Source organism: Chlorocebus sabaeus, chromosome 11, assembly GCF_047675955.1.
Source record: "Chlorocebus sabaeus isolate Y175 chromosome 11, mChlSab1.0.hap1, whole genome shotgun sequence".
Taxonomy (NCBI): Eukaryota; Metazoa; Chordata; class Mammalia; order Primates; family Cercopithecidae; genus Chlorocebus; species Chlorocebus sabaeus.
In genome coordinates, this window is record NC_132914.1 from 66,124,620 (window position 1) to 66,145,722 (window position 21,103).

Below are 21,103 nucleotides of genomic sequence, written 5' to 3' on the forward strand. Positions count from 1 at the left end.
CCAGGCAATCTGTGTTCTTTGGGCTCTGTGTTCTCAACCATTATTAAACAGTCTTATTATAGTGTTACAGGTCTTTTAAAGTTTGTCTAATAGGCTTTCTGGTTTTTGCTAGAAAGCCCCACAAAGGGGAAAAAATAAACTGTCTTATTATTATTATTATTTTGAGACGGAGTTTCACACTTGTTGCCTAAGTTGGAGTGCAATAGCACGATCTCAGCTCACTGTAACCTCCACCTCCCAGGTTCAAGCAATTCTGCTGCCTCAGCCTCCCAAGTAGCTGGGATTACAGGCATGCACCATCACACTCAGCTAATTTTGTATTTTTAGTAGAGATGGGGCTTCACCAAGTTGGCCAGGCTGCTTGAACTCTTGACCTCAGGTGATCTGCCTGCCTCGGCCTCCCAAAGTGCTAGGATGACAGGTGTGAGCCACCATGCCTGCCTGTCTCATTATTGCTTATAAATATTTGTATATTTGTGTGATAGCTCCTCAATTTCAATACCTGATACCAATATCTTTTTCATACTGAGTTTTAAAAAATTAAGTGACTTTGCCAAACACTTCATTTGGACCCTACCGTCTAACTTAGAAACCTATATTTAAAATGACTGCCAGATGATAACTTGGTATAAGGGCTGTGCAAAAAGAGGGAGTATAAGAAAAGGCATTATTAAACTTCTCGTTGGTCACTTATGACCTCTAAGGTCACACCATGACCTATGAGCCCACTGAGTTTTGGAACTCAAACTCCAGGAGAGTTGCCTTCTCATACAGGCACACTCTACTCCTTTAACTCATTCTATTTCCCTAGAGTTTCCCCCTCAAAATTGAATGGTTTCTCACTAGACTGCGTGTAGCTTTATAGCAGCTCATAATTTGTCCCTTAGAGGAAATACAGTTTGGACTGCTGACTGAGCAAGCCTCAGAGTTTTGGCAGCCTGGGATTCTGTTAATTTAGCAGATGTAAAAGCTTATTTTGTTTTCCTCCATTAATACACTTCTATCTCCATCTCCAGCACACAGGGAAAAGCCTTCCCCTCTGCAGCAATCAGGGTCCCAGTGGTGAGGACTGATGTAGTTGCTTGCATGACCCGATCACTTCACTCCCAGGATGCACAGGAGCTCAGGCTGCTATGGACAGGGTCAAGTGTCCCTACATGGCACCAAGATCTCCTCCCAGATGTTAAGGATGCTGGGTTAGATGCTGTCCCGCCAATCAGCCTTGTTGTTGTCTAGTATACCGTCTTCCTCCAGGGGTGCTGCAGTCCTAGCACCTGAGGTATCTCAGTCTGTGCTCACTGGAAAGTCCAAGGTTCCTGATGACCAGATTCTGCCCCCTACTGTCCCCTACCCTCTCATTCACCTTGTCCCTCAATGAAGTCTGAATCTCAGCTGTGAAGAAGGAGGTTCCCGAGTACAGGCAAATCAGTAGAGGTAGTTAAGGGTTTCTGGGCATTTTGAGATAGAGTAACTCTGCCCAGAGCATAGTAAGGATGTGGGTGTGGGGAGGGCCAACAGGGGGATCTTTTGCCTAACCCAACACCCACGTGATCTACCAAGATACTCTGTTGCTTACACAAGCTCCCAGTATTTGGCTTGATATATAGAATATATTTAATATTTTCTAACGGATACAATTTTGATCAGTTTCAGAGGGTTCTGAACCTTTGCAAAGGATCACGTGTACATCAACTAGAATACTACACTCCCAAGGATGGGGACTCAAACTCCTTGGCACCCTGAGAGAGCCTAGCACAGTCACCTGCTGAGGGCACATCCTCAGTTTATTCTTGCAAAGGTTCCTGGTCAATGCGGCAGACTTCAGGCTACTCACTGCTGGTAGTGGAACCTTTATTCCTATAAAATCCCACGTGGAAACCCGATATAAAAAGTTAATCCATCTCAGCATTTGTTTTCCAGAGTATGATGGTAACAACTCCTATGAGGATGCGAGGAATTATATCAAGAGCCAGTTCCTTGACCTCAGTATGCAAAAAGATATCAAAAGAATCTACAGTCACATGACCTGTGTTACAGATACATAGAATGTCAAATTTGTGTTTGATGCAGCTACAGATATTATTATCAAAGAAAACCTCAAGGACTGCAGCCTCTTCAAATCCTCACCATTCTATTCCTCAGGTATAAATTCTATAAACAGGCTTGGAATCTGAGTAATTACAAACAGAAAATTATAGTTAACATACCATGGCATGAAGAATGAATCCATTCTTTGGAGATGGAGTATGCATGATTGCACCTGTGTTTCATATGTTCTTTTCAAAGTGGGATAGCTAGCGGAGCTTAAAGAGCACAAGGCCAGTCATTAGAAGACCCCTGCCCTACCTCCACCCCCAGGTTCCAGTACTGGTTTTCCAACTTAATACAAAAGTCTGAATACTTAAAAAAACTTATCACAGAGTTTTTACATAATTTAAAGGAGAAAAATGTGTAAAGGGCCTAGCACAGTGCATGGCACATAAAGATGCTCAATGATCAGCAGTGGCATTGCTTTCATTTTCCCATTCTCTTTGCTCCTCTTGAACGGCTTGCCTAGAAAATGAGACCAGGATACGTTCCCTCTCCAGTTCCTGCTCATGCACACAGCAGTTACACACTACCTCAAATATAAGTGGTTGTAATTAATAATAATTATAATATTCCAAAATTAGGTTTAAATCTAGGCGTCTGTTCCTTGATACTCTGGCATTTTTCTTTACATTCCGAAAAATTAATGTTTGTCAGTTTCTGTATAAGGTTGGCATTCATAGAATCAGCTGCTCTGGTTTAAGGAATGTGTCCCCAAACGGTCCTCTGTCTCCTCACCTGCTGAAGTGCCCTAGGTCACCTCCACAGAAGCCTCCAGGCTCTAGACACCAGGCTCTAGAGACTGCAAGAACTGGGGTTTTGAATCCTGACAGACCTGGGTTTGAATTCCCAGCTCTGCTCCTTACTGGCTAAGCAGTCTCAGGCAAGTCACTTTTTTCTGAGCCTCACTTTCCTATCTGTAAAACAAGGATAATACTACCTAATTCACAGGGTTGGTGTCAGGATTGAAAATAATATGGATAAGTAGCTAGTACACAGTAAAACATTCAATAAAGTATACAACTTTTATTACTGATCCCCAAATACCTCTTTTTATTGTGTTTTTTTCTTTTTTTAGATAGCTTCCCAAGGACAGCGAACAGAATGTCCTATGGAAACATAGCTCCCATGGGGCTACAAATATTGCCAATTTTAGTGAGAAATTACGTGAGTCAAAATACTTTCCTTATGTATCACTGTTCTTTGAACAATCTGTTTTTTTTTTTTCTTTTAAACCACAATGACAAAAGCCTTCTAAAACTTTGTGTTTTCCAATGAGCACAAATTAAGGGAACATAGATGCTAAGATACATTAGAAATCACCATCAAATTCTTATCCTTGGCCATAGGTACAAGGGAAGTCTCATCTCCTTGGCAAACAAGGCTTCTTGGAGCACAATCCTACCATGTCCTCCCTGGACTGCTCCTGCTGCCCAAGCACAGCATGTGTTTTCCCAGTCACTTTACCTGGAATTCCTACCACCTCCATCTCTCTGCCTGGTAGCATCCAAACCTTTGTTCAAATGTCAGCTTCCCTGATAATCCTTTCTCAATTTTACCAAGCACCCTGTAGGCCAGGCTACAAAGCATCCCTACCTGCACTCTTCACTGTAACCAACAAAGCCCCATTACAATGCTTTTCCCACTATGGCAATTGGGCGCAAGGCCCACCGTCCTAGTTCCTAAAGGGGAACACCCACGTCTGTTCTTCTTTGCATCCCTTTACAAAAGTTCTGGTAGACAGTAGGAACTCAATGAATATTTGCTGAATGAATACATAAATTGCTAAAAGACAGATCTGGGTTACTGAACCAAATCTGTCAACTACCAAGATATCATTCTGGGCCATCAATTTCTTCATCGGTAAAATCTATTTGCTCTTGCCTATAAAATGGGAATGTAAGTAACTTATCACAGAGTTTTTAAATAGCTTAAAGGAGGAAAATGTGTAAAGGGCCTAGCACAGTGCATGGCACATAAAGATGTTCAATGATCAGCAGTGGCATTGCTTTCATTTTCCCATTCTCTTTGCTCCTCTTGAACGGCTTGCCTAGAAAATGAGACCAGGATACGTTCCCTCTCAACTTTCTGCTCATGCACACAGCGGTTACACACTACCTCAAATATAAGTGGTTGTAATTTATAATAATTATAATATTCCAAAATTAGGTTTAAATCTAGGTGTCTGTTCCTTAACACTCTGGCATTTCACTTTACATTCTGAATAATTAATGCTTATCAGTTTCTATATAAGGTTAACATTCATAGAATTTTTCTCCAAAATTGCTGATTAAAAAAAAAACCATTCCTTTCTGTATGATATGTGCTCTGTTGAAGGCAAAAGAGAAAAGAAAACTACATATAATCACCATTGAAACATTTCTAATAAGTTTTAGACATAAAAATAAATTCACTTGAAGGTTTAAATGAACAATTCCATTTAATTATGGCATTCAAATGAAAACTTTTCACATTGATAGCTCTCAGGAATTGTTATTATTTTTACACACTTAATATTACATTTTGTGGTGCTCTGGTTTATGTTCCCTCGTGTTTGTATTTTCTCACTACTTTTTGTTCCAGAAATGACTGCTGCACCATATTCCTTAAAGAGAATCTCGGGCTGGGCATGGTGGCACATGCCTGTAATCCCAGCACTTTGAGAGGTCAAGCGGGGTAGATCATGAGGTCAGGAGTTCAAGACCAGCCTGGACAACATGGTGAAACCCCGTCTCTACTACAAATACAAAAATTAGCCGGGCGTGATGGCACATGCCTGTAATCCCAGCTACTCGGAGGCCGAGGCAGGAGAATTACTTGAACTCGGGAAGTAGAGGTTGCAGTGAGCCCAGATCGCACATGCACTCCAGCCTGGGTAACAGAGTGAGACTCTGTCTCAAAAAAGAAAAAAAAAAGAGCGACAGAGAGAGAGAAACTCTGTTGCAATGCAAAACTAATTGTAAAATTATCAGAAATTTTTCAATCAAGAAAACAAATCTGTCATTTTTCTATCAAGGAAAAACCCTTAGGATGATTATATCTCCCCGTGGATGAAGCAAAACATGTTTAACAGCCTGTATAAGGTCTTCCATAATCTACCCCGTACTCACCTTCTTCTCTCTCCAGCCACACTGAACTTCTTTTGCTCCTCAAAGTCAATAGGATTCCTCACCTCCAGGACTTTAAACATGCTATTTATTGCCTTGCCTTTCCCTTTTCACCTGGCTGATCTCTCTTTAACCTTCAGGTCTCAGCCATGAGACTTCTGTCATATTCTCACACACAGCTAATGACACCTGCATTTATTGGATTGTCAACTCCTTCAGGGCAGGGGCCATGTCTAACTTCTTTACCTCTATAGTCTCATGCTAGCACATGCCACAAACTATATTAGGCATTCAATACATGATTACTAAATAAGTGGAATGAATCTATCTGGAGAGAAATATAACTTCATTAACTATACTTTGGGATATAGAAATTAACTTTATGGCTCTCAGGTTTTGACTTTCACCCGCATTCAACATTCACCACGACCTCGAGAGGAAAGAGTTAACTTAACCAGTATGTTTTACTCAGCTCTTGCTTATCTTTGGGAACACCTGCAGTCACAGCAATGACCCTGACCCAAATCCTGAGCACTAAACTCCCTGAAATGCTTACTAATTAGTTATGTTATTTTTGTGCCCTCAAGGCAGTGGTCAAAATATATCAAGAGAGTATCATTGTTTAAAGTTAACGTGAAGATTCCTGATGCGTGCTACTACCTAGTTTGGGGTCTGCATCCTGGCTGGTTACATAGCTACGTGACCAGTTCCCTTGACCAGCTCTGAACTCCTAAGGCTTGAGAGGGCTTTCCTGGGTGGAGGCGTTTTGCATATGTCTCTACAGTTTATAGCTGGAGAGAAACATGCATTCCTGAGAAACGTGTGATCCCTGCAGAGAGAGGACAAGAAAGCCTACTCTGACCTCTCTCGTTTTGCCACCATATATCCATATCCTGCTGTTCCTGCACCATACCCTTTGCTGTAACAAATCTTAGCCTTGAATATGATTTCATATTGAGTTGTGAATGAGTCCTTCCAGCAAATCACTAGTAGGTGGTCATGGTACTCCCCCAAACATCCACCTTCTTGAGCCACTCCCCTTTTTGACATCTGAGCCACCACTCTTAGTTTTCCTTCTACCTCATTACTGATTTTTTCCCATCTCCATTGTTGGCTCCTCTACTCTACCAGACTAACTGTGTGAGGGTGCTACAGCTCGATTCTGGCCTTCTTTTCTTTATCTCTACTCTCTTGCTAGATTGTTTTATTAGTCACGCAGGTTTCAATACCATCTCTATGTTGATGACTCCCAACTTTCTTTCTGCAGCCAAATTTCTCTCCTGAGCTCCACTTACATACCCAGCTGTCTCCACTGGATACCTCCTGAGGAGTTCACAATTTCTAAAGAAAATGTCTGGATCAGAGCTCTTGATTTCATCCCAAACCTGTCCTCTTCCAGTTTTTTCCATCTAACGTAAGAACACTTCATACACTCAGTCAAGCACAAAACCTAAGCGTCATCCTTGATTTTCCTCTTCTGCTCACATACCTTCCTCCTCCAATCCAATCCAATCCAATCCAATCCAATCCAACTCAACCCATTAGCAAGTACTCTTGGTTTTATTTCCAAAACAGATTTCCAATCCTTTCACTTCTCTCCATTCCTAACAGAGCATCTTAATCCAAATCACCATCATCAACATTTGCCAGGATTACCGTAACTGGATTATTCCCCCTGCTTCTATTCTGGCCATTTTCTGTATTCAGTAGCTAAAGTTATCTTTCTGAAACCCACACCAGATTGCATCACTGTCTTCTTAAAACCCTTCAACGGTTTCCCATTATTCTCAGAACAGAAGTCAAACTCTGCATTTTAGAATTGGCTTAGAAGGTACTCTATGTTCTGTCCCCTGCATACCCTCCAACTTCCTCAAAGACCACTTTCCCCTTGCTCACTGGGCTCCAGCCACCCTGGTCTCACTTCTGTTCTACTCTTTCCACCTCGAGGCCTTTGCACATCACTTGCATGTTGTGCACTTTGTAACCAGGCTGTAAGATCTAGCTGATTGTCACCTTTAAGATCTCCACTTCAACCTGCCACCTTTTCAGGCAGGCCTCCTGTCATTCTTTCCATACAACACTCTCTCAAACAGTAACTGCTATGTTTTAGGCACTGAAAATACAGTGACAAACAGGATAGGTTCCCTGTCTTCATGGAACCTATGTTCCACAGTAACTGTCACTCTCCATTACGTTAAACTATGTATTTGCTTCATAGCAATGATCAGAATCTGAACTTGCCTTGTTTTTCGTTTGCCTCCCTCACTACCACGTGTAAGAAACATCAGAGCAGAGAGGCTGTTTGCTCACGACTCTGTCTCTAGCCTAATACAGTGCCTGGCACACACAGACTGGGATTTACTTCCAAGCAAGAATTATTTGACCAAAGAGCTCTCAGTGTAAAAAATGTTTGGACGTTTCTGCAATGGACTGACATGGTGTTATGCTAGAACTGTATGCCACGGAGTTTGGAAACACATTTTGTACCCTTAGAAGTACATGTTCTTAAAACTCAAAAGATGGCCAAGTCCAACTAAAAAGTTTGTTAAGGCTAGAATGTGGGTGACATTTCCCAATTTATGTTTCTGTTTCTTCATTAATTGAAAGGAACTTACAGTAACAAATGATAAACCAGCTAGGCTTATCTCTACCACACGAAGATTATTTATCTGAGTCCCAAAGAGCAATGGAAAAAATTAAATGTCTGCCCCAATTGAACAACCTTTATCTGAAATTCAACTGTGCACATTTAGCATTATTAGTAAGGTGTGAATAGTTTGGATATTTGTTCCCCCAAATTTCACACTGAAACGTCATCCCCCACGTTAGAGGTGGAGCCTGGTGGGAGACGTCTGGGTCATGCGAGTGGCTCTCCCATGGCTTGGTGCTGTCCTCACAATAATGAGTGAGTTCTCATGAGATCTGGTTGTTTAAAAGTGTGTGGCACCTCCCACCCCCTCTTTCTCTTGTTTCTGCTTTCACCATGTGACGTGCCTGGTCCTGCGTCACCTTCTGCCATGAGTAAAAGCCTCCTGATGCCTCCCTAGAAACTGAGCAGATGCTGGGGCCACGCTTGTGCAGCCTGCAGAACCCTTAGCCAATTAAACCTCTTTTCTTTATAAATTACCCACTATTTCTTTCTAGCAACCCAAGAACAGCCTAACACAAGCTGTAAATAAATCTCTCTAATTAAACAATGAGAAAACTGCTGTAGAATCGCCACATGTTAAATGACCCTATGCTTCCCACATGTCTCCAGGTGTCTACGTTTTCGTAAGAGTGAGTATCCCCTGTGAAAAGCATTTTAAAGAGTGGGCTCAACTGAGTCACCAACAATGGACAAGGGAATCAATATTTAACAAGGACTAAAACTTAAGGTGAAACTACCTTCAACAGTTCATCTGTGTATTTCCAAAGCTGTGCCCTTCTGAACCACTCACAGCAAGAATAGTTAGACATACCATCTGCCTTCACTGAAAATGTGTACATTTCTGAGTATGGAGGGGGGAAAACACACTTAAAATGGAAGGGTTTCATATCTCTGCTTAAGTTTGTTTTGGTTTTTGTTTTAGACAGAGACTCACTGTTGCCCAGGTTGGAGTACAGTGGCACAGTCTTGGCTCACTGTAACCTCCACCTCCTGGGTTCAAGCGATTCTCCTGCCTCAGCCTCCAGAGTAGCTGGGATTACAGGTGCACACCACCATACCTGGGTAATTTTTTTTTTGCATTTTTTTTAGTACACACAGGGTTTTGCCATGTTGGCCAGACTGGTCTCAAACTCCTGGCTTCAAGCGATTGGCCTGCCTCAGCCTCCCAAAATGCTGGGATTACAGGCCTGAGCCACTGCGTCTGGCCCCTGCTTAACTCTTGGGGGAACAAAGGCCTTCTTCACATGATCCCTCCCACCTTCTTTTCTTTGTCAAAATTCTGTGACAGACCCTTGAATTATTCCTGGACTGTTTAAATAAAGCCAGAGGCATTTATTTAAACATTTTTTTTTTTTTTTTTTTTTGAGACAGAGTCTTGCTCTGTCACCCAGGCTGGAGTGCAGTGGTACGATCTCGGCTCTCAGCTCACTGCAACCTCCACCTCCTGGGTTCAAGTGATTCTCATGCCTCAGCCTCCCAGGTAGCTGGAATTACAGGCACCTGCCACTATGCCCGGCTAATTTTTGTATTTCTAGTAGAGACGGGGTTTCACCATGTTGGCCAGGCTGGTCTCACACTCCTGGCCTCAAGTGATTCACCCGCCTCAGCTTCCCAAAGTGCTGGAGTTGCAGGTGTGAGCCACCGCACCCGGCCTAAACACTTCTTAATGAAGGCAGGGGTGAGGGTAATGGTGGCAAACCTCCTATAATTACTCTTTTCTTATTACATGCTTGGTTAGTGGTTTGGGGGGCTAAGGGCAAGGGAAGGGGGGTAGACCCATTTTAGGCTAGTCAGTGAATAATTCAGTTGTGTCCTTTACTGCCTGAAAGTCCCTACCTTCTCTGAGGCTTTTCCCTACATGCCAGAGACTTATCTTGAACTGGGGCATAATTGGGGTTCCCCAATTCTACCTCTCTAAGCTATCATATTATTTACTACTAATATAAAACTAATTTTAACAAAAAGTTTATAAGAAAACAATGTCATTTTCTTGAGGGACTGTAGTACTTACATACAATATAGGTAACTATATAAAAGTATATAGATAAACTTACATACAATATATGTAACAATATAAAAGTATAACTAAAAATGTACATCCTATATACTTATGTATTATTTAATATACTACATACCATATATTTGCATTCATATGTTTCATTTAATAAGCATATAATAACTCTTCATCTTTGTCCCTGAGAGTATCTGTTACATGTAATAATCACATCTTAGTGCCTAGGATACAAAGCTGAACAAAGCCTGGTCTTTGGCCTGGATATGCACATAGAGTTACTGGAAGATGCGCAAGAGGAGAAGAGGTGTGCAAGGAGATTCCGACTCTGCCCAGGGGAATAGAAAAAGGCTTCTGGAGGAAGCAACATTTTGAACTGTTTCAATTAACCTAATAAATGATGAAATGGTCTCTAACATTTATTCCTGCTCTAAAAACGTGATGTTATGCTACATTTCACCTGTCTGTATTTGTATATGTGCATGTGCATTATGTGGGAAAGGAGGCTCAGTTATGTGTTTGAATAACTGTCAACACTTGTTACTTTAGTTGTGATTTTTAAGTGGGGCTCTAGTTTTCACACGTTCACATCAGTATAATTTAAAAATGGGAGAAACAACTAATGGAAAGTTCTTTAAACAAACAGAAGGATTACTTAATTGGCTTCTCCTGAATTCCATGATAGGCTAAAGACTGGGGTAGTAAGCACTATCATTACTGCCTTTGTATCCCCACTGTCAAGGTAGTTATCTTCAACTCCGGGTAAGTGCATGATAACTCTGTGAAGCCGCCTCCAAGGCAATTTGTTTGAAGTTGGCAGCTTTTTTGTTTTGTTTTGATGCAGTGGAGATTAAGCCCTCCAGTTGAGCTTGACAAAGGTATGTATGTGAAAGGTCACAGATAGAAACTGTGTGTTTTTAAAACCTGTGACATGCAGCAGTCCTCAGAAAACAGAGATGAGAAACATTTTTAATGTGCATTTTGTGTCTGTTTTATTTTAACACAAATTCAAATTAGGACTTACTAACCTTTTCACAAACTACTATACAGTATTACATTTAATTTCTAGGAAGAATGTCAACTGCTTGACATCACTAGATAGAAGTGTTTTTTGTTTGCTTGTTTGTTTGCTTCTTTTAAAGAGATAGACTCTCGCTGTGTTGCCCAGGCTGGAGCGCAGTGGCTGTTCACAGGTGCGATCACAGTGCAGTACAGCCTCAAACTCCTGGGTTCAGCTGATCCTCCTGTGTAAGCCTCCCAGGTAGCTGGGACTACAGGACCAAGCCTAGCTCCAAGTAGAAAGATTTGACTAAATTTGACTTAGTCTCCTTCCCTTAACCCAAATGCATGTTGGTATTTGATATAATGTGTGTGTGTGTGTGTGTGTGCGTGTGTGTGTGTGTGTGTGTGTGTGGTTTTCTGTTTTTTGTTTTTTGGGGGGTAATTTCACGTTAAGGTTTTTTTTTTTTTTTTTTTTTTTTTTTTTACATCTTACTTTCTTTGCACTCTTAAAAGAAAGGGGTGCTCTAAACACACAAACTGAAAGGAGGAATCAGGGCTAATGGCAGTTACCACATCTCAACTCTAGATACTGCTGTCACCACAGTGTTACTATCAGACACACGTTCAGGGATTAAGAACAGAAACTAAGCATCTTTTGGATGCTGGCTACATGAACTTGAAGTGGGTCCTTATCAGCTCTCTTTGTGCTTTTACACCAATAATTCTTAACCCTATCAGATGATGCCTCTTGTTTTCATATCCAATATTTTGCAACTTCTATTTTATTATGCTGGCATCCAATTCTAACACATTTACATACATAATTTCAAAAGATCAATATAGTGTTCAAACTATATAAAGCAGAAATAAAAAAAGAAAGCAATTTACATAAAATATGGTATCCACATGCAAACACTTGGGGCCTCCACTGGAAGACAAATGAAGAAGTCACATGCTTGTATCTATACTTGAGAGGCACCGTGAACACATAGATTACAAATGCAGACTGATTTGGCTCTTTTGTCACTGTTGTCAGAATCTTCTGAATATGAAATATCTCTCAGTCATGTTGAGAGCAAAATAAAATATAATTTCCCCTCAATTTACATATAGTGGCATCCCTGAAAAGTTCAGTATATATTAAAACTATGGGGGGAAATATTTTGTATTTGTATATAAAAAAGAGCTTGGTAAGGCCGGGCACGGTGGCTCAAGCCTGTAATTCCAGCACTTTGGGAGGCCGAGACGGGCGGATCACAAGGTCAGGAGATCGAGACCACCCTGGCTAACATGGTGAAACCCCGTCTCTACTAAAAAATACAAAAAAATAAAACTAGCCGGGCAAGGTGGTGGGCGTCTGTAGTCCCAGCTATTTGGGAGGCTGAGGCAGGAGAATGGTGTGAACCCGGGAGGTGGAGCTTGCAGTGAGCTGAGATTCGGCCACTGCACTCCAGCCTGGGCAACAGAGCGAGACTCCGTCTCAAAAAAAAAAAAAAAAAAAAAAAAAAAAGCTTGGTTTTAGCCTCAGATAATTGTAAGCTCATCTTACACCTGTGGAGGACATTAGAAAACTGTGGGCAGAGGGCACAGTGGCTCATTCCTGCAATCCCAGCACTATGGGACGCTGAGGCAGGAGGATCGCTTGAGCTCAGGAGTTCGAGGCCAGCCTGGGCAACATAGTGAGATCCCTGCCTCTACTGAAAAAAAAAACACAACTAAAATTTTCATGCTTACATGAAGAATGTAAGCATGAAAAGATAAGTGATAGGAGGGGTGCAGTGGCTCACACCTATAATCCCAGCACTTTGGGAGGCTGAGACGGGCAGATTACAAGGTCAGGAGTTCGAGACTAGCCTGGCCAACATGGTAAAACCCTGTCTCTACTAAAAATACGAAAATTAGCCAGGCGCAGTGGTGGGCGCCTGCCTGTAATCCTAGCTACCCAGGAGGTAGAGGCAGGAGCATTGCTTGAACCTGGGAGGCAGAGTGAGCTGACATTGTGATACTGCACTCCAGCCTGGGTGACAGAGCGAGACTCCGTACCAAAAAAAAAAAAAAAAAAAAAAAAGGCAGTGTCTTTAAGAAACCCTGAATGTTTCAAGAATAAGAATAAGGCTGATAGCTGATAAATGTCTCGGAAAGGGACTCTGCATATTATGTTAAAGGGGAAAGGCTTACTAAACCCATATAACTTTAAATCACAAACATGTATATTATAGCTGAAGTTCCTAGATTTTAGTGGTTTTCTTGATATTCATCCTCAATATGTCAGCATTTGCATCACAATAGGCATTTTATGCAGGATCTCAAGCAAACTGGTTTTACGAGCATATTTGGGAAATGAGCAGAGTGTGACGGATGACCAAGTGTTGTGCCAAAATTTTACATACAATGCTCTTTTCTGAGGGTAAATCACCAGCTAAAATCTATGCAGTCAGGGCAAGTGATGATGAGAGATCTGTGTATGTGAACACAGTACTTTCCTTTTAAGAGCAAGAATCTTAACTAATGTTAGGAAGATTTCTGAACATCTGAAATGGTATAGGAATCCTAGTAGAGGAATTCAGTAAATGTCTGTTAATTATGGGAAGGTGAGAGTTCTTAGGGAAAGATGCAAGAGAAATAAATTCTCCCTCATACTTAAAATATATCAATGAGAAATACATACTACAGTCATCTTTCAAAGCTCTAATGATAGTATTGATTTATGACTGGTGTAAGTTTTAGAAGAGTTGTTTTATTTTTCTTAATATGCATTTCCCAAGAGATTATAAATCAACACAATCTTTTTGGAAGGCAATTTGGTATGTATATCAAATACTTAAAACTGCTTTAGACTTAGTAATTTCGTTTTTGGGTATGTATCCATAATAGTAATAGCAGCTTTTACATAGCACTTACTATGTGCCAGGAATTGTTCTAAAGATCCATGATCACGTAGCTACAAAACTGAGAATCCAGAATTTGAACTTGGGCAGGGTGGGTTCCAAAAACTGTGCTCAGATTTTTGCTGTCTTAGCCACAAGGATGTTCACTACAGCAGTGATTATAACAGGGAAAGTTTAGAAACGAACTAAATATTCACCAGTGGGCATAAGTTAAATAAACAATAATATATCTATTGATAGGACACAAAACAGAAATTTAAAATCAAGTTTTAGACATAACATGTTTGCATGGATGAACAAAATAAGATATTTGACTCAGGGGGGTAAAAAGGCTCAAAACTGTGTAGCATGATTCCAGTCTACTAAATGTTTCCTTTGGACGGTGAGATTTTCATTTTCTTTTTGGTGCTTTGTTGTATGGTCCAAATTTTCTAAATGAACTAGAAATCCTTTTGTACTCAGGAAAAAATTAAAAATAACAAATTGTACTCTATAGCAGCACAGTCCAATCAAAATATAATGCAAGTTATATATATAATTTTAATCTTCTACTAGTGACATTAATAATGTAAAAAGAAAAAGGTGAAATTAAATTTTATTTATATATTTATTTATTTTTGAGATGGGGGTCTCATTCTGTCACCCAGGTTAGAGTGCAGTGGCACAATCACAATCTTGGCTCACTGCAACCTCCACCTCCCAAGCTCAAGCAGTCCTCCCATCTCAGCCTCCCAAGTAGCTAGGATGACAGGCATATGCCAACATGCCCAGCTAATTTTTTTGTATTTTTGGTAGAGATGGGGTTTTGCCATGTTGCCCCAGCTGGTCTCAAACTCCTGAGCTCGGACGATCCACCTGCCTCAGCCTCCCAAAGTGCTGGGATTACAGGTGTGAGCCACTGCTCTTGGCCTTGAAATTAATTTTAAAAAATATTTCTTATATAACATATCTAAAATAGTATTATTTCAACATGTAATCAATATAAAATATTATTAGTGAAATATTTTCCTTTTTTGTATTAAGTCTTCAAAGCCACTTTCTAGCACATCTCAGTTTGGTCTAGTCATATTTCAACTCCTCAATTGCTTAGTGGCTAATGGCTACAGAATTGAACAGCTCTAGATCCTTGGTAGAAGCTATACCTTCAGGTCAAATGTGCCCAAATCATGATCCTAAAACCCTGTACTAATGACCTCAACTTCCATGGAATCATCCCCATCTGTGTCAAGCTGCTTTTTAAAAGAGAACAGAGAGGTGCTTGGGAAACAGGCAGATCTGAGTTTGAATCTTCTAACACTTAGCTGTGTGATCTTCAGCAAGTTAATTAACCTCTCTGTGCCTCATTTTACCTGTTTTATAAATGAGGATAACGCCTACTTTGAGTTGCTGAGATTGAAATAATGTATTAAACTATCTACGACATGGAAAGTACTTGATAACAGAGACTACTAAATTTGACTGGCTTTAAAAAATCTCTAATAATATTATTACTAGTAAGGAAGGTGTTATTATCCCACCTACCATATTCAGATACAATGATGATTAGACTTAGCAAGAGGCAAGACAAGATTCTTTTTTTTTTTGAGACAGGGTCTTGCTCTGTAGCCCAGGCTGGAGTACAGTGGCACGATCATGACCCACTGCAGCCTTGAACTCCCAGGCTCAAGTGATTCTCCTGCATCAGTTTCCCAAGTAGCTGGGACCACAGGCATGCACCATTATACCTGGTTAATTAAATTTTTTTTTTTTTAATGGAGTCTCTCATGTTGCCCAGGCTGGTCTCCTGAAGTGCTGGGATTATAGACGTGAACCACCACACCCAGCCAAGACAAGATTCTTAAAATAGATAGTAGGAAATCTCATTTAAAATGGCCCTTTGGGGTTTTGTATGTAGCAGAGCAGCTCTTTTGTTGCTATCTGTTGAAAGTCAACTCTCAACACAAGGGTTCATTTTTAAAAAAAATAATAAAATGTTCCTAAACTAATTTTGGGGTGTATGTGGAGAGACTACTCTGAGAAATGCACAGTAAATATGTTTGTATTTGAAAATGGGCTACCTAATGGCAGGGAATGAATGACGCACATCTTTGTTTGCCTCCCATGGCTTTTGCTCAGCAAATATTCGATCCATTAAATAAATAGACATAGATTATTGATTATGTGCCAGACATCCTTCTAGACAAAGGGGTTAGGGGCAAAAAATGGGAGGTGCTTCCTTAATTGAATGGAGGATTGAATGAACAAACTGATGAACACTGTACCTTTTCTGATTTTTCTGAACTAAGTCATCAGTACTTTTTTGCATCTCTTGTTTCACCTAAGACTTTCTTTACTATGTCGCGAGGCAGTGGGACTTCCTTCAAAAGACTCAATTGAAATATGGTCTACTATGGCTGAAGCTGGGTATCTGTGTGCTTAACTTTTGTGTGGGTTTTAAGTTTCAAAATAAAAAAGTTTTTAAAAATCACCAATAATAATAGAAGGTAATTATCATGATAGGTATCAATGGTTTTATAGCATCCCTGTTTATAACAGAGTTAACCAAAAACTCTACAGATGCTCAGAGGTGAATGACTAAGAAAATTCACATAATCAAGAGGATAGAATACTATACAGCAACGAATTCACATCTGCAGACTTTGTCAATTCATGGAAATATACAAGGAAATAACATGAAATGAAAAAACAAGCAGAATATAATCCACAATTACAACAAAGAAAATATGTGATACGCATATATTTACATAGGCATATCACATATATTTAAGTTTTTACGAAAACTAAACATGTATTTGGTTATGTAGGAATATTACTTTCCTTTCTGGGTAAGACTGCCCGTGTTAATACATGTGATATAAATAAATAAATAACACATGTATAATAAATTCTGTGTTATTTTCTTTTATTTTGAGATGGAGTTTCACTCTTGTCGCCCAGGCTGGAGTGCAGTGGCATGATCTTGGCTCACTGCAACCTCTGCCTCCTGGGTTCATGCTATTCTCCTGCCTCAGACTCCCTAGTAGCAGGAACCACAGGTGCACACCACCATGCCTAGCTAATTTTTTGTATTTTTAGTAGAGACAATGTTTCACCATGTTGGCCAGGCTGGCCTCAAATTCCTGACCTCAGGTGATCCTCCCACGTAGGCCTCCCAAAGTGCTGGAATTGCAGGTGTGAGTCACTGGGCCTGGTCATAAATTTTGTTTTCTAAGCAAACTTATCTTACGCCAGAAGGCAGAATGGTTAGGGAAAATATCTAGTGAAAAAGAGCACCAACAAAGGAGCACCATCTCTCAATTGTCACACTAATGTGCAGTGACACTTTGGCAACTGACTCCCAGTTACTGGCATACAGTTTAATCTACCACTTGGAGCCAAATGGCAGATATGGGATTTTTCTTAATCTGAGTTATTATTCAGAACAACATATTCAACACAAATATTTAAACACTAGTGCCAGATTTCATTTTTACATGATAACTCCTCAAGCCTTTAACCGCAAGCGTGCATACAAGGTAAAAATTAAAAAAAAAAAAAAAAATTAAGCCTGCTGACTTTCACTGTGATTGTGGTTTGACATCATGCAGGATAGATCACAATTGCTGATTCATATTAGGAAAGAGAGCCCCCAGCTGTCACAAGCACATTGTGTTTGAAAATACAAAACCTTACCAAATCACTTAGTACTTAAAATTAACACCATCCTCATCGTCTTGTGGTTGAAATGATGACTGAACAATAACTCAAGCTGGTTGTGTTCTATATATTTTTTAATTAATAAAATTAGTATTCCTAGATCTTTTTAAATTGCTCTACTCTAGCCCTAGGGGAAAATGATTTCAGAAGGCTGAATATGTATGCTGATTCAAGATATGATTTCTCACACACCCAACCTCTATAATTTTGGATTATAGAGTAATACAGAGTAATCTGGCACCAACTCTTTGGCAATGCTGTTTAAAAACAAAGTTACTATTACACACAGTCCAGGATGTTGACTTTGCATTGTACATAAATACATTTATATAATACTTTTTATTTAATATAGAAGCCATAGCCTGGATTTTTTTTTTAAAAGTGATTAAGAATATGGTAATTATGAGACTCTCAATTGACTCAAAAGCTCAGAGCTAAAATCCAGGTAGAGTTTGAACACACCTTACAAAAAATTGAGATCCAAATTACATAAACTTTTTGAAACTTTTGATTTAAGGACTAAGCTTTCTGGTAACCTCTTTGGGAACATCAGGATAATAAAAGATGATTAAGTAATAACAATATCTCGGCTGGGCACTGTGGCTCACGCCTGTAATTCCAGCACTTTGGGAGGCCGAGGCAGGAGGATCACAAGGTCAGGAGTTCGAGACCAGCCTGGCCAATATGGTAAAACTCCGTCTCTACTAAAAATACAAAAAAATTAGCCAGGTGTGGTGGCGCATTCCTGTAATCCCAGCTACTCAGGAGACTGAGGCAGGAGAATTGCTTGAACCCGGGAGGTGGAGGTTGCAGTGAGCTGAGATCATACCACTGCACTCCAGCCTGGGCAACAGAGTGAGATTCCGTCTCAAAAAAAAAAAAAAAAAAAAAGAAAGAAAAGAAAAGAAATAAAAAAGAAATAACGATATCTGATCAAATTATTTGCCTTGTCCGAATGGATGCCAGTGCTGACTATAAAATTCACCATCTGGGAGACCTTGAACAAATTATTTAATTTCTTTGATTCAAACTTGCTGTCTATAAAAATGAAAATAACTTTATGTAGTTTCTAACTTAGAACAATAAATTATTAATGATAAATATGAAAATGCTGGGAAGAGTTTCAATCACTACTAATGTATATTCATTATCTAGCATTGTCTTCTTCAAATGGATACATTTTGAAAACAGCCTTTAATCATAGAACCACTTTTTTGCATAACTTTAAGCCATAGGGTTAATTATACATGACACAAATCTAACCAACAGAATTGTACTACTTAGATTAAAAGAACCTTGCAGAAATGATAGTTTTGCATAACTTTAAATAAAAGACTAATTACATATGACATAGAAATCTTACCAACAAAACTGCATTATTTCAGTTTAAAAGAGACTTGAAGAAATGATATTAACAGTCCAAGTCATATTTAAAGAAGCCCACACAAAGGGGAATTGAAACGGATAAATGGACTTACTTGGGAGTTTATCTTGAAAAGGAACTAAACACACATCCCAAATAACCAATGTCTGCAAGATCCAAAAAGACAGAACTCCAATAAGGCAAAGGACTCAGTGACACTGAATTACAACGGACAAGTCCAGTAAAATTCAGTTCTTCCTACTATTCCTCCCAACAAAAGCAGAAATCAACCAACACGCGTGGTACCGGTTGACCCGTTCTGTGCCACTCAGAGTAGGTGCATGGAAGAGCAGACAGGAAGCTGCGGCATACTTAATGAATACTGAAAGGGAGTACTAAGGGTCTGGGAAAGTGTGCAGAGACGGACCCTACCTTTCACAGATTTCCCAATACTGTGTAAGTGAGTGATAGAACTGTAGTTTTGGGCAACAGTCTTCAAAAACGCTTCCATCCCTTCCTGGTGGTGGTAGTTGAAATCCAGCGCAGCTACCAAAGGCAGCAACAGCTCTAGCCAGAGGTACGGGAAGTTCATGTTCTAGAGATGAATAAAAATAAGAACCTGAAAACACATGAGGGCAGGCGGGGGCATCACCGGCTACGGCTCGGTACTCAGGTCTCAGGGTCTCCCGACACTGACGCTTCCTGCCTTTCAAGGAGGCAAAAGCTGGAAGCAACACCTTCGGGAGTGAGCCGTGCAACCGGAGACCGGGAGCACGGGCAGCCTCGGTGCCCTCAACCCAGCCGCCGGCGTCCCCTGCTCCTCCTCATCCCGGCGCCTCCGCCGCCCAGCAGCTGCCGCAGCTGCGCCCGGCCCCGCGAGCCCCAAGCCTCACCAAGTCCCAGGCGCGCACCTCTACCCGCCCGCGGCTGCCCGGCGGGGCCGGGTGTTATAGCCAGGTCAGGGGGCGGGCGCGCCTGGGCCCCGCCCCCGTTCGTCCCTCCGGCCCACTCCGGAGCCGCGCGGGTGCCTCCCGGGCGGGGCCTCAGCCGCCTTCGCACCTAGCAGAGCCGGCGCCCGCGCGGAGTGCCCTTTGGTGGCGCTGCTGCCGGTACCGGGGGGGCGGGCGGCGGAACGGGGCGGAGGGCTGCGGGACATGGAGTCGCCGCTCGCGGACAGCCTTTGCTGGCGCCCCAGGTTAGAAGTGTGTCCTCGCCTCGGCCGTGGCTGTGGCCTGGGCAGCCACAGGGCGCTCCACTGAGGGACACTGTCTGTCGCTGGCTACAGCCACTTGGAAGAAGTTTAGGACTCGGCCGGTTTCCTGCGGTTGGCGGTGCCGGGGCCCACCTGGAGCCGGGACGCGTCCGGAGTCCCGGATGCCCCGATCCCCGCGCGGGCTCCTGCGGGATGGGCTGCGTCGGCCCTGGCAGGGCGAGCCAAGCTCCCAGCGGTGCCAAGCTGCCCAGCGAGGCTCAGCAATCGGGGGGTTTCAAGAAAGAACGCGCGCCTGTGTGGAAGTTTTAAATCCCACGAAGTGCAGAGTGCAGGATATTTTCCTACAAATTTACATAGTGGGTGGGATTTGAGTAAATTAGAATTGAATTTAAAACTGGAAGTCACATGGAAGAAGTCAGGACCACTGTTGTAAATCCGATGCTTCCCCCACCTGCACCTGAGTCTTAGGCCAATTCCAGGTCTCTCGTCCTAAAATGCTCATTTCTGGAAGGATGGCACAGTCTCTGCGGGAGAGAAAGAAGGATTCATTTAAACCTGAGAGGTGGTTTGTGGCGAAGGCTAACCCTTTTTACCTCTCTAAAAAAATCATTCTCATTCTCTCTCTCTCCCCCCTCCGCCCGACTCCGTCTCTGTCCTCTTGTCTCCCCCTCCCTCTCTCCCCCTATCTCTCTCCCCCTCTCCTCACTTCTCTCTCCCTCTCTCCTGGATTCTCAGTAACCGTGTCAGGGTATTGGGGCCCGTGTCAAGGTCCGGGGGATACAAAAAGTTTGAAAACCACTGATTTCAGATAACATTCCTCTTTTACAGACTAAAAATACGGATGCAAGCCCCCGACTAATTGAATAGAGTTTTTCTCATGGAAGCCCAAGAAAGTGTATTTTTAAAGAGGACCTTGAATGAATCTAACGTGACTTCAAGAGCTGAGAACTGTTAGATTCCCTGCTCCTTCTTTCTTACAGATACAGATACTTTTCCTAGAATTGAGTTCTCAGGCCTCCCTGAGACTTCCTGTGATTCTGCGGCTGCAGAGAAGAGTGGTTCAAGAGCTGAGGCGCTCATGGGAT

General features: G+C 41.6%; 1 protein-coding gene and 1 non-coding gene across 4 annotated transcripts in view; one reads left to right on the top strand and one right to left on the bottom strand.

The window, feature by feature from the left end:
- CPM (carboxypeptidase M) overlaps nucleotides 1-20,172 on the bottom strand; it is a 77,729-nt gene extending 57,557 nt beyond the window's left edge. The window contains exons 1-2 of one of the 3 annotated variants that reach the window (XM_073020935.1): nucleotides 20,151-20,172; nucleotides 19,238-19,400 (exon numbers count right to left, since the gene is read on the bottom strand). In XM_073020935.1, coding sequence (XP_072877036.1) covers nucleotides 19,238-19,397 — 160 coding nt within the window. In that variant the 5' untranslated portion in view covers nucleotides 19,398-19,400; nucleotides 20,151-20,172. Of the gene's footprint in view, nucleotides 1-19,237; nucleotides 19,401-19,698; nucleotides 19,738-20,150 lie in introns of those variants that run through there. The other 2 variants (XM_008003974.3, XM_073020936.1) reach the window with 2 other exon arrangements.
- Nucleotides 60-121, top strand: LOC119624014 (U7 small nuclear RNA). The gene has a single exon (XR_005240104.1). It is a non-coding gene; the product is annotated as a U7 small nuclear RNA (small nuclear RNA).
- Nucleotides 20,173-21,103: the final 931 nt, after the last annotated feature.